The sequence below is a fragment of the Salmo salar genome, chromosome 02, assembly GCF_965601325.2.
Source record: "Salmo salar chromosome 02, fSalSal1, whole genome shotgun sequence".
Classification (NCBI taxonomy): Eukaryota; Metazoa; Chordata; class Actinopteri; order Salmoniformes; family Salmonidae; genus Salmo; species Salmo salar.
This window is the reverse complement of record NC_138292.1, coordinates 9,053,231-9,066,380: the sequence shown is the minus strand read 5'-3', so window position 1 is coordinate 9,066,380 and position 13,150 is coordinate 9,053,231. Positions and strand designations below refer to the sequence as shown.

The following is a 13,150-nucleotide window of genomic DNA, read 5'->3' as shown; positions in this document are numbered from 1 at the left end:
CTACCAGTCTCCTGATGGGAGAGACAGGACAGTAGGTCAATGTGTTATACTACCAGTCTCCTGATGGGAGAGACAGGACAGTAGGTCAATGTGTTATACTACCAGTCTCCTGATGGGAGAGACAGGACAGTAGGTCAATGTGTTATACTACCAGTCTCCTGATGGGTGAGACAGGACAGTAGGTCAATGTGTTATACTACCAGTCTCCTGATGGGTGAGACAGGACAGTAGGTCAATGTGTTATACTACCAGTCTCCTGATGGGAGAGACAGGACAGTAGGTCAATGTGTTATACTACCAGTCTCCTGATGGGAGAGACAGGACAGTAGGTCAATGTGTTATACTACCAGTCTCCTGATGGGAGAGACAGGACAGTAGGTCAATGTGTTATACTACCAGTCTCCTGATGGGAGAGACAGGACAGTAGGTCAATGTGTTATACTACCAGTCTCCTGATGGGAGAGACAGGACAGTAGGTCAATGTGTTATACTACCAGTCTCCTGATGGGAGAGACAGGACAGTAGGTCAATGTGTTATACTACCAGTCTCCTGATGGGAGAGACAGGACAGTAGGTCAATGTGTTATACTACTACAAAACAAGGGCATGTGAATAAGGTTCCAAAATTGCACGATTTTCCAGAAAACTCTGTTGGAAGAAGGGAAATCCAGGAATCCTCCAACCAAGATTTCTGGAAACCTGGGAATTTTGTAACTCTAAACGTGAAATATGAGGAAGGTAGCCGAGAGAACTCACTGTGGCAGTTAGGGGTTTGGCAGCCTGAACAGCCCAGAGACTTCCATTGGGGAAGTATGGCACCATCACATAGGCAAGAGGGTCTGACTGAAAGAGAAGGGATCCTAGTAAAACATACATCATGACAAATGGAGAACACGACCTCTAAAAGGCTCTGCCTGGTCAATCAGACATCTGAAGTGGCTGTACAACATTTACTACGATGTAGCCTCCATGGACTTCAGGGCTTTCATACTTCTCACGCTTAGGGAAGCAGAGCTGTTGGGAAGGAAGTTGTCAAGGAAGTGTGTGTGTTTATACAGGACGTAACGCCCCCACCTACTGTCAACGCAGAGCTAAACAGAGCCCTCTGCATTGTTACAACATTTGGGAGGCTCACGGCGATGCGGTACGGAGCTTGACTTGGCCTCTGCACGCCTCAGGAGGCTCCGCAATTACATCACACCCTCCATACGAAGCCTCCGACCGCATTTTCAGATCAAGTCAAGTTCCTCAGATCATGAAACATGTGGCTTGTAAGACAGGAAGACATTTGAAGCTTAGTGACTGGGTCGAGACAGGGAAGCTGAGTGAGCTGTACCTTGCCAAAGAACAGTGCCAGAAGAGGGAGTATTGCAGTGTCAGTCTGACTCTCCCGCTGCGTCCTGGTTCTGTGAAACTGGGTGGTTCTCTCCAACACTCTGGCCTCTGCCTCCTCATTCACAGTGTAACCCTGACAGGGAAACCAGACACAAACCACCAATAAGGATAACAGCTAAACCTCTGTCAAAAGACCAGGGTCTCTCAGTTGGCACTAAACGTGATCAAAACATCTTTAAAACAGCAGCAGTAATACCTGAACATGTTCAAAAAGAACAACCATTCTGTTTCAAAATGTTTGCTCACATTTAGGCCTGACAGAGTTTCACATTTACACAATGTTTTTAACCTGTAAGGTTAACTCCCGAATTGCACCCTATTCCCTATATAGTGCACAACTTTTAACCAGAGCTCTATGGGGACCTAGTCAAAAGTAGTGCACTATATAGAGAATAGGGTGCTATTTGGGACGTAGCCCTAAAAAGGTGTGTGAAAAAGGGGTTACCTTGAGTATGACCCTCTGTCCCTGGAACTCAGTACAGACCAGAGGCCTGCGTCCACTCAGCTCCTTCATGGGCTCAGCGTCAAACATGTCCCTGTCCAGACTCTTCACCACCAGACCTCCAGAGCTCTGCACACACACACACACACACACACACACACACACACACACACACACACACACACACACACGGTTGTGGTCATCATACTCACATCTGTGAAATACGTAGGTGCTGCTAATAATACATACATGATGAGAACATGGTAATTAGGAACACACACTGAAATAATACTGGACACATTGACAGATTTCCACTCGGGGATAGTACTGCAGCACAATGTGACCATGTCCTGTTTTCCATATGGTCTTGTACAGAGGTATAGTTGGATCAGTCAGGACTCCGGTTGTGTCTCACCATGTGGCTGTGGATGTCTGCCTCAGGGTAGAGCAGGGGGAGCTCAGGACAGCAGCCTTCAGCCAGAGCACTGAGCTTCATCTACAACTCAAACATGACACAGCTATTAGGGAGGGGTGTGATGAGTGGAACTGATTTGATGAGAAGTGTGGAAGTGTTCCCGGACTTAGTTGGAACACAGAATTAGAATGACAGAATTAGAATGACAGAGCATATAAATGACAGAATTAGAATGACAGAACATATAAATGACAGAATTACAATGACAGAACATATAAATGACAGAATTACAATGACAGAACATATAAATGACAAATTACAATGACAGAACATATAAATGACAGAATTACAATGACAGAACATAAATGACAGAATTAGAATGACAGAACATAAATGACAGAATTAGAATGACAGAACATAAATGACAGAATTAGAATGACAGAACATAAATGACAGAATTAGAATGACAGAATTAGAATGACAGAATTAGAATGACAGAACATAAATGACAGAATTAGAATGACAGAACATAAATGACAGAATTAGAATGACAGAACATAAATGACAGAACATAAATGAAAGAATTAGAATGACAGAATTAGAATGACGGAATTAGAATGACAGAACATATAAATGACAGAATTAGAATGACAGAACATATAAATGACAGAATTACAATGACAGAACATATAAATGACAGAATTACAATGACAGAACATATAAATGACAAATTACAATGACAGAACATATAAATGACAAATTACAATGACAGAACATATAAATGACAGAATTACAATGACAGAACATAAATGACAGAATTAGAATGACAGAACATAAATGACAGAATTACAATGACAGAATTAGAATGACAGAATTAGAATGACAGAACATAAATGACAGAATTAGAATGACAGAATTAGAATGACAGAACATAAATGACAGAATTAGAATGACAGAACATAAATGACAGAACTAGAATGACAGAACTAGAATGACAGAACTAGAATGACAGAATTAGAATGACAGAACATAAATTACAGAATTAGAATGACAGAACATAAATGACAGAACATAAATGACAGAATTAAAATGCAGAACATAAATGACAGAACATAAATGACAGAATTAGAATGACAGAATTAGAATGACAGAATTAGAATGACAGAATTAGAATGACAGAATTAAAATGACAGAATTAGAATGACAGAACATAAATTACAGAATTAGAATGACAGAACATAAATGACAGAACATAAATGACAGAACATAAATGACAGAATTAAAATGACAGAACATAAATGACAGAATTAGAATGACAGAATTAGAATGACAGAATTAGAATGACAGAATTAGAATGACAGAATTAGAATGACAGAATTAGAATGACAGAATTAGAATGACAGAACATAAATGACAGAACATAAATGACAGAACATAAATGACAGAACATAAATGACAGAATTAGAATGACAGAACATAAATGACAGAACATAAATGACAGAACATAAATGGCAGAATTAGAATGACAGAATTAGAATGACAGAATTAGAATGACAGAACATAAATGACAGAATTAAAATGACAGAATTAGAATGACAGAATTAGAATGACAGAATTAGAATGACAGAACATAAATAACAGAATTAAAATGACAGAACATAAATGACAGAACATAAATGACAGAATTAGAATGACAGAATTAGAATGACAGAATTAGAATGACAGAACATAAATGACAGAATTAGAATGACAGAACATAAATGACAGAATTAGAATGACAGAACATAAATGACAGAATTAGAATGATGGAAAGATGTTGGAACATGTAACGTACATATTCTTTTCTTTCTTGACCGATTTCTTGGAAAAGAGTGTTTCTGATCTCAGCGATCTCTTCCTTCTTCTTCAGAATCTCTGTTAGGTCAAAATCTTCAGCCTGACAGGAGAAACCATTAATAACCCTCCCCTTCCTATATTACCACTCTCCTCACTACTGCATTGACAGGAAATCATTCAGCCATTATAACTATACAAACGGAGCACATGAGCTGGGTGTCCTCCGCAGACAAACCAGCTGTTCTGGGACTGTGTTCCAAGCGGCATCCTATAGGCTTGGCCGGTATACCGTATACCGGGGTATTTGGAAATGGCCACAGATTGGTTTTTCAATACCGTTGAAACTATTTGGGGGGGGGGGGGGGGGTTTCAATACAGAACTATTCTCCATGTCTCCACTTACAGCATGTTTAGCCATAGTATTAGTCCAGAGCAGTGTGGTCAAAGTCTGTGCTTTTGTACATATTTTAGTGATAGGACGATGTTATTTACTGGAAGTTGAAGTGTTTCAATACATGTTTATATTTGTAGCTACTTAAGTAAATACCTGCAGTCAACTTGTGCAATACGTTAGGAGATAAAGCAGATCGCGGTGATCATTTCACCTGTCACATTATGAAGCTCAGCGTAGTTCCCCAGAACAGTTGAGACAGTCACGTGTTTGTTTGGAAATAGCACAACAGGAGAAAGTGGGAGTAGGTGAGTCCAGCTTTGTGTTCACAGGGGTCATTGTTTTATATTGAAAGTCATTTTTGTTTTCGCTTCAATAGTGATCAGGGACATGCAACTTTAGTTCTCCTTCACAGAAAATACATTAGTGCAACACATTCAGCAGAAAATACATTAATGCAACACATTCAGCAGAAAATACATGAATGCAACACATTCAGCAGAAAATACATTAATGCAACACATTCAGCAGAAAATACATTAATGCAACACATTCAGCAGAAAATACATGAATGCAACACATTCAGCAGAAAATAGCTTCTTTTACAACAGAAGTGCCACACTATTTGGCTGGCAGCCACACAAGTAAATGAGCTTACAATGAAAAAGAAAGGTATTTTTTGTTGTTGCAAACAACGATGCATGGCCATTATATTTCTAATGTTTATCATAGAAAGAATGTAGCCAGCTAAATGTCCTAATGTTTTGTTTAAAGTTAATCTTGCATTTTAATGGTGAAAAATAGGCTGGCTACACTGAGAAAAGTACTGGTGAAAAGTAGCTCCACATCAGTCAGAGTGCTGTCTGCTGATAGAATGATGGAGAACAGTAGCTCCACATCAGTCAGAGTGCTGTCTGCTGATAGAATGATGGAGAACAGTAGCTACACATCTGTCAGAGAGCTGTCTGCTGATAGAATGATGGAGAACAGTAGCTCCACATCAGTCAGAGTGCTGTCTGCTGATAGAATGATGGAGAACAGTAGCTACACATCAGTCAGAGTGCTGTCTGCTGATAGAATGATGGAGAACAGTAGCTACACATCTGTCAGAGAGCTGTCTGCTGATAGAATGATGGAGAACAGTAGCTCCACATCAGTCAGAGTGCTGTCTGCTGATAGAATGATGGAGAACAGTAGCTCCACATCAGTCAGAGTGCTGTCTGCTGATAGAATGATGGAGAACAGTAGCTCCACATCAGTCAGAGCGCTGTCTGCTGATAGAATGATGGAGAACAGTAGCTCCACATCAGTCAGAGTTCTGTCTGCTGATAGAATGCCCATTCCTGAATTCTCATCCGAGTGGAGAAGCGCAACTGATGAATGAAATTAGTTTGATGCCGAACAGAAATTACAATAAGAAGCATTTTAGATCTGCGTTTACAATGAGATATGAGATTTATATTTTTTCCCCCTGAGTGAAAAGCATAGAATTCTGCATTAGGGTGACCCTTAAGTTTAACTAGCTAGTTATCTAAGTAAATGGCTGAATGAATAAGGAAATGGGGCATCATATTGTGTTAGCTTTCTGCCCTGTTTGACAAGTCAAAGCCCTTTGGAGGAGTTATCTGTACAAGTGCAGCTTGATTTATGAGGGCCATGGTCAAAAGTAGTGCACTAAATAGACTCCCTAGTCTCTCACCTCCTCCAGACTGGCCTCCTCCACCTGTCTCCACCTCAGCTGAGCCCTCAGGCTGCGGATACGTTTCTTCACAGAGAACAGAGAGTCTGGAGTCGGGCTAGCATTCTGCCACTGTAGCATCTCACCCTTAAACTGAATAGAACACAAACTGAATAGAACATCCTTGATAAGAAAATATGAGTTTGAGTGAAATAAGAGCTCCAGTCTGCTAGTGTTCTGACACAGCAGAAAGAGAAGCTATATGGTTAAAGACAAACAGCAAGATCTATTCAGATTAGGGTCGCAACATTAAGGGAACTTTTAGGTTTTCCAGAAATCTTGGATGGATGATTCCAGATTTCCTGCATATTCCCTCACAATTCTGGGAATCTTCCAACCTTGATTTCTGGAAAATCTGGTAATTAAACACTTTAAACATCTAAAACAATTCTCTCACCTTTGTGTTCAGCAGATATTTCTCCATAATGTCACTCAGCAGACTCTGTTCACTCTGGATGTGCTGCATGACTTTGTGGAAAGCGTTGGACACTACCTTGGTCTCATGGTTGTTCTGCTCCTGTTGAGTAAACAAATAAGTCAACACCAACAAACAAACAGTAAAGAACACGATGAGCTAATGCCGTGTTCAAAATAACTGGGAACTCTCAGACTTCAGTGTGTTTAGGACAACTGGGAACTCTCCGACTTCAGTGTGTTTAGGACAACTGGGAACTCTCAGACTTCAGTGTGTTTAGGACAACTGGGAACTCTCAGACTTCAGTGTGTTTAGGACAACTGGGAACTCTCAGACTTCAGTGTGTTTAGGACAACTGGGAACTCTCAGACTTCAGTGTGTTTAGGACAACTGGGAACTCTCAGACTTCAGTGTGTTTAGGACAACTGGGAACTCTCAGACTTCAGTGTGTTTAGGACAACTGGGAAATCTCCGACTTCAGTGTGTTTAGGACAACTGGGAAATCTCCGACTTCAGTGTGTTTAGGACAACTGGGAAATCTCTGACTTCAGTGTGTTTAGGACAACTGGGAAATCTCTGACTTCAGTGTGTTTAGGACAACTGGGAAATCTCTGACTTCAGTGTGTTTAGGACAACTGGGAAATCTCTGACTTCAGTGTGTTTAGGACAACTGGGAACTCTCAGACTTCAGTGTGTTTAGGACAACTGGGAAATCTCCGACTTCAGTGTGTTTAGGACAACTGGGAACTCGGGGTGGGGGGGACCAGCTAGTAGTTTTGAACGGTCATCCAACTCAGAATTCCAAGTCAGGAAACTCTGCCATCTTTCTAAAGCGCCAACTTTCCGACCTGAAGATCACTGACGTCATGTTTCCCAGTTGTCTTCAAAGCACCATAAGACTCACTGACATGTAGGGGTGGACAGATGAAATATGGGCCCTGGTCAAAAGTAGTGAACTATAAAAAGGGCATAGGGTGACATTTGGGAACTGGCCAAACTCACTCCGACTGACAGGGGAGAGTCCAGCTCCTTGGCCACGTTGATCTCTGCCTGCTTCAACAGCTCATTCACTCCGTCCACTATGTCATTCACTCCCACCACTGTCTTAGCTGACAGGCAGAAAAACTGAAGGGACATTGGAGGATTAGGATTTCCAAGACAAGCCCAATGCTTAACTAAAAAACCTTTTCAATGGAGAAACTCGATTGAACATGTTTCTTAGTCCACGACTAGGCTTAATCTGTGTCCGGGAAACCGGCCCAAAGTGTACAGTTCCATACCCAGGAAGACCACTGGAGAAGTATTACATATCTTCAATCACTTTTGTAAAGAGAACAGCTGTTTCCCATTCCCACCCTTCACAGTACACACAAAAGCTTGGGAGAAATAAACACAGACTCTCTTTTTTAAGGTTCTTCATCCTCAGTTCACCCAAACCAAAGCGGTACTGGATCATTCTGTACCTTGCCAACGTTCTCCGACCAGGTACAGAGGGCCTTGAGGGCCTTGTCCGTCCCATCTCTGACGGAGCTGGTGAGCCGACTCCTCTGAGTCCTCCACTGGTAGTACTGCTCAAAGGCCTGCTCTCCAACATCACCCTCCATAGAGGCTGGACCAAACACAGCAGTCAGGGAAGAGCTCACCTCCTGTAACACGGACACATGGGTAACAACAGCTTGATTATAGCACGCGTCCCAAATAATACCCTATATAGTACACTATTTAGGGAATAGGGTGCTATTTGGGCCACATTCTTAGATGTTGATGCATCAGAGCATGTTCAGCTGATAGCCTTGATATAACCCCAATCCTGTAAGGTCATCTAGAAATAACTAACACTTCAAATATTTGGAGTGTTGAATGAAAAAAAAATATATTCAAATGACAGAATCATAGTTTTCATTTTCAGTACCTTCAGTTTGTCCATGCGTTGTCTGACTGGCAAACACTTAGCCTCCTGAAGGAAGGACTCTACAGTGGCAGCCAGAACACCTCGCACCTTATTCCGGTTGTCTATCAGATCCCCAAGCTGCTCCTTCTGCAAAATGGATGCCAAAACATGGTCATTTCACTGATGAGAAACTGTATTCTGATCTGATGAGATGTGTGTCATTGTGTCCCAAATGACACCCTATTCCCGATTTAGTACACTACTTTCAACCAAACCACTATGGGCCCTGGTCAAAAGTAGTGCACTAAATAGGAAATAGGGTGCCATTTTGTACGCAGCCTTTAACAGCAGCATGCATACTGACCGTCGGACAGGCCTTGAGTTTCTCCTGAGCCAGGCTGTAATCTCTCCATGCCGACTCCAGCTTCTCCATGGCAACCGGAGCAGAGATGCTGTTGTTTATGACAACATTGATAGACTCCGTAAGGCTGTCACTATCCGTGTTACCTGGGTTTCTCTCTCTGACCAGTAGAAATGAAACCACAATAATGCAAATCAAAAGAAAGTAAGAGTAACTCAATGTGAAAAGTTGAATTGTAAAAAAATTACAAATAGAAATAATAATAATAATAATAATAAAACATTTGGTTACTTAATTTTCGTTATTCTATTATAAAATACCTCCTATTCGAGAGGTGTGGGGGGGGAAGTCAGAAAATGGCACCTCATTACCATATAGTGCACTACTTTCGACCAGAGTGCACTATATAGGGCACCATTTGCAACTCAGACCATCACAGTACCTTAATCCTCTCAGAGAATCGACTCTCTCAGCCAGCCGACAGAACCGTTCAGCCACCGCTGAGTCCAGGAGCTTATCCACTTGCTTCTCCTTCTTCTTTAACTGTCCCCTCATAGCCTAAACACAGGGAGAAGCATTCAAACACCAAAGACAGAAACACAGTAGCACAAATCAAATCCTATTTGTCACATGCTTTGGAAACAACAGCTGTAGATTGGCAGTGAAATGCTGACTTTTCCAACAATACAGTGTTAAAGATCAACAACAAAAAATCTAAAAAAAAGTGAATGGTGACACGAGGAATACATCCACATGACACCTGCTACATTGTTTATGCCGCTAATGAGGACATTAGTCACATGATGTACCTTTACGTTCCTTCAGTCTTTCATAACATTCATACTAACTATAAACCAGGGCCCGGCTTCCCCAAAGCGTTGGAATTTAGGCTTACAAGTGTTTTAACCATGTATCTTTCCTGCAACAGCCGAAGATGTAACATGCGTTTCCTAAAACACCACGCAGAAAGAGCGTTCGCTAAGTACGTTGGGCAATGTGTTGCTACTGAAAGAAAGGCAGCGCTGCTCTCGGCCCCTGGGCAAAATCTGTCTGAATCATGTCATTTCAACCCCAAACATCTATGTGATGAAGTTAAATCAACGTGGAAAACTGATTGAATTTGCAAAAAGTCATCAACGTAAGGGCATTTAGTGTTTTTATTTCATCCAACTTTTAACCTAAATCCAATGACATGGTGACATTTGTCGTGGATTTCATGTTGAATTCACGGTTAGTTGACAACTCAACCAAATGCAAATCAAAACTAGACTTTTAACTGACATCTCTGTCCAGTGGGTGATAAGCTTTTCTCCATTCAAATCTGACCTTAACATTAGAATTATTCTACAATACTGACGATAGATCAGCTCCTAGAGATATTAAAACCTAATGGCTACAAAAATTGGAGGCGGCTTATTCCGTAATGCACTCATTCATTTGGCGCATCATTACGCACGTTGTTACACATGAAATATATTGAGGCAAAAATGACAGACCGTGTAGCCTACAAACAGAACATGACATTTATTTCAATATGATTGAAATACATCAGCTGAATGCATTTAAAAAAAATAATGCAGTCATCTAGGTTCTTGTTCAATTGTAAAGACTGAGGCAGACTAAAAAAAATGGTGAGTTTTCAAGTGCAACTTTACTAACGATGGTTTGGGGAAACAGCTCGGCGATTTAACAATGTTGCTAGGAAGGTTCTATGGATGAACTGAGCATTAAGATGCTTTTGGAAAACCGGACCCAGGTCTATCCCTTTAAAACCTCATACCTGCACTACCATGTCCCTCCACACTTACGACCCTGCCAACAACAACAAAAACATCATTGAGGACAAAGCCAAACATTTGCATTATACACTGAACAACAATATAAATGCAACATGTAAAGTGTTGGCCCCATGTTTCATGAGTTGAAATAAAAGATCCACATTTTTTTCCATTAGCACAAAAAGCTTATTCTTCTCATATTTTGTGCACAAATTTGTTTAGGTAGCTGTTAGTGAGCATTTCTACTTTGCCAAAATAATCCATCCACCTGACAGGTGTGGCATATCAAGAAGCATATTAAACAGTATGATCATTATACAGGTGCACCTTGTGCTGGGGCCACTCTAAAATGTGCAGTTTTGACACACAACACAATACCACCGATGTCTCAAGTTTTGGGGGAGCGTGCAATTGAAATGCTGACTGCAGGAATGTCCACCAGAGCTGTTGCCAGAGAATTGAATGTTAATTTCTCTACCATAAGCCGCCGTTGTCTTAGCTAGCTCTCCCAATCAACACCTGTGATTGCTTTATGCCTCGCTTTATGTCTCTCTCAAATGTCCATATGCCTTGTATACTATTGTTTAGGATAGTTATCATTGTTTTAGTTTACTGCGGAGCCCCTAGCCCCACTCAACACGCCTCAGATACCTCCTTTGTCCCACCTCCCACACATGTGGTGACCTCACCCAGCATAACTAGCCCGTCCAGAGATGCAACCTCTCTTATCATCACTCAGTGCCTGGGTTTACCTCCACTGTACCCGCACCCCACCATACCCGTCTGTACATTAGGACCTGAATCTATTCTACCACGCCCAGAAATCTGCTCCTTTTATTCTCTGTCCCCAACGCACTAGACGACCAGTTTTGATAGCCTTTAGCCGTACCTTCATCCTACTCCTCCTCTGTTCCTCGGGTGATGTGGAGGTTAACCCAAGCCCTGCGTGTCCCCAGGCACTCATTTGTTGACTTCTGTAACCGAAAAAGCCTTGGTTTCATGCGTGTTAACATCAGAAGCCTCCTCCCTAAGTTTGTTTTACTCACTGCTTTAGCACACTCCGCCAACCCAGATGTCCTTGCCGTGTCTGAATCCTGGCTAAGGAAGGCCACCAAAAATTCGGAGATTTCCATACCCAACTACAACATTTTCCATCAAGATAGAACTGCCAAAGGGGGAGGAGTTGCAATCTACTCCAGAGATAGCCTGCATGTTTTGTCATACTTTCCAGGTTTATGCCCAAACAGTTCGAGCTTCTAATTTTAAAAATTAATCTCTCCAGAAATAAGTCTCTCACTGTTGCCGCCTGTTATAGACCCCCCTCAGCTCCCAGCTGTGCCTGGACACCATATGTGAATTGATTGCCCCCCATCTATCTTCAGAGTTCGTTCTGTTAGGTGACCTAAACTGGGATATGCTTAACACACCGGCAGTCCTACAATCTAAGGTAGATGCCCTCAAACTCACACAAATTATCAAGGAACCCACCAGGTACAAACCTAAATCCGTAAACATGGGCACCCTCATAGATATTATCCTGACCAACTTGCCCTCCAAATACACCTCTGTTGTTTTCAATCAAGATCTCAGCGATCATTGCCTGCATCCGCTATGGGTCCGCGGTCAAACAACCACCCCTCGTCACTGTCAAACACTCCCTAAAACACTTCTGTGAGCAGGCCATTCTAATCGACCTGGCCCGGGTATCCTGGAAGGATATTGACCTCATCCCGTCAGTCGAGGATGCCTGGTTGTTCTTTAAAAGTAATTTCCTCACCATCTTAAATAAGCATGTCCCTTTAAAAAAATGGAGAACTAAGAACAGATCTAGCCCTTGGTTCACTCCAGACCTGACTGTCCTCGACCTGCACAAAAAAAATCCTGTGGCGGACTACACTAGCATCGAATTGTCCCTGCGATATGCAACTTTTCAGGGAAGTCAGGAACCAATACACGCAGTCAATCAGGAAAGCAAAGACTAGGTTTTTCAAACAGAAATTTGCATCCTGTAGCTCTAACTCTAAAAAGTTTTGGGACACTGTAAAGTCCATGGAGAACAAGAGCACCTCCTCCCAGCTGCCCACTGCACTGAGGCTAGGTAACACGGTCAACACCGATAAATCCACGATAATCGAGAATTTCAATAAGCATTTCTCTACGGCTGGCCATGCTTTCCTCCTGGCTACCCCAACAGCTCCGCACCCCCCGCAGCTACTTGCCCAAGCCTCCCCAGCTTCTCCTTCACCCAAATCCAGACAGCAGATTTTATGAAAGAGCTGCAAAACCTGGACATGTACAAATCAGCTGGGCTAGACAATCTGGACCCTCTCTTTCTAAAATTATCCGCCACCATTGTTGCAACCCCTATTGCCAGTCTGTTCAACCTCTCTTTCGTATCATCTGAGATCCCTAAAGATTGGAAAGCTGCTGCGGTCATCCCCCTCTTCAAAGGAGGTGACACTCTAGACCCAAACTGTTATAGACCTAT

At 42.0% G+C, this 13,150-nt stretch overlaps 1 protein-coding gene across 1 annotated transcript in view; it reads right to left on the bottom strand.

The window, feature by feature from the left end:
- Positions 1-13,150, bottom strand: part of LOC106596971 (serine/threonine-protein kinase 31) — a 34,734-nt gene that overhangs the window by 8,082 nt on the left and 13,502 nt on the right. The window contains exons 10-21 of the mRNA XM_082968541.1: positions 9,327-9,442; positions 8,888-9,044; positions 8,545-8,670; positions 8,096-8,278; positions 7,635-7,757; positions 6,615-6,734; positions 6,179-6,310; positions 4,087-4,188; positions 2,253-2,333; positions 1,841-1,966; positions 1,337-1,468; positions 757-843 (exon numbers count right to left, since the gene is read on the bottom strand). Coding sequence (XP_082824667.1) covers positions 757-843; positions 1,337-1,468; positions 1,841-1,966; positions 2,253-2,333; positions 4,087-4,188; positions 6,179-6,310; positions 6,615-6,734; positions 7,635-7,757; positions 8,096-8,278; positions 8,545-8,670; positions 8,888-9,044; positions 9,327-9,442 — 1,485 coding nt within the window. The remainder of the gene's footprint in view (positions 1-756; positions 844-1,336; positions 1,469-1,840; positions 1,967-2,252; positions 2,334-4,086; positions 4,189-6,178; positions 6,311-6,614; positions 6,735-7,634; positions 7,758-8,095; positions 8,279-8,544; positions 8,671-8,887; positions 9,045-9,326; positions 9,443-13,150) is intronic.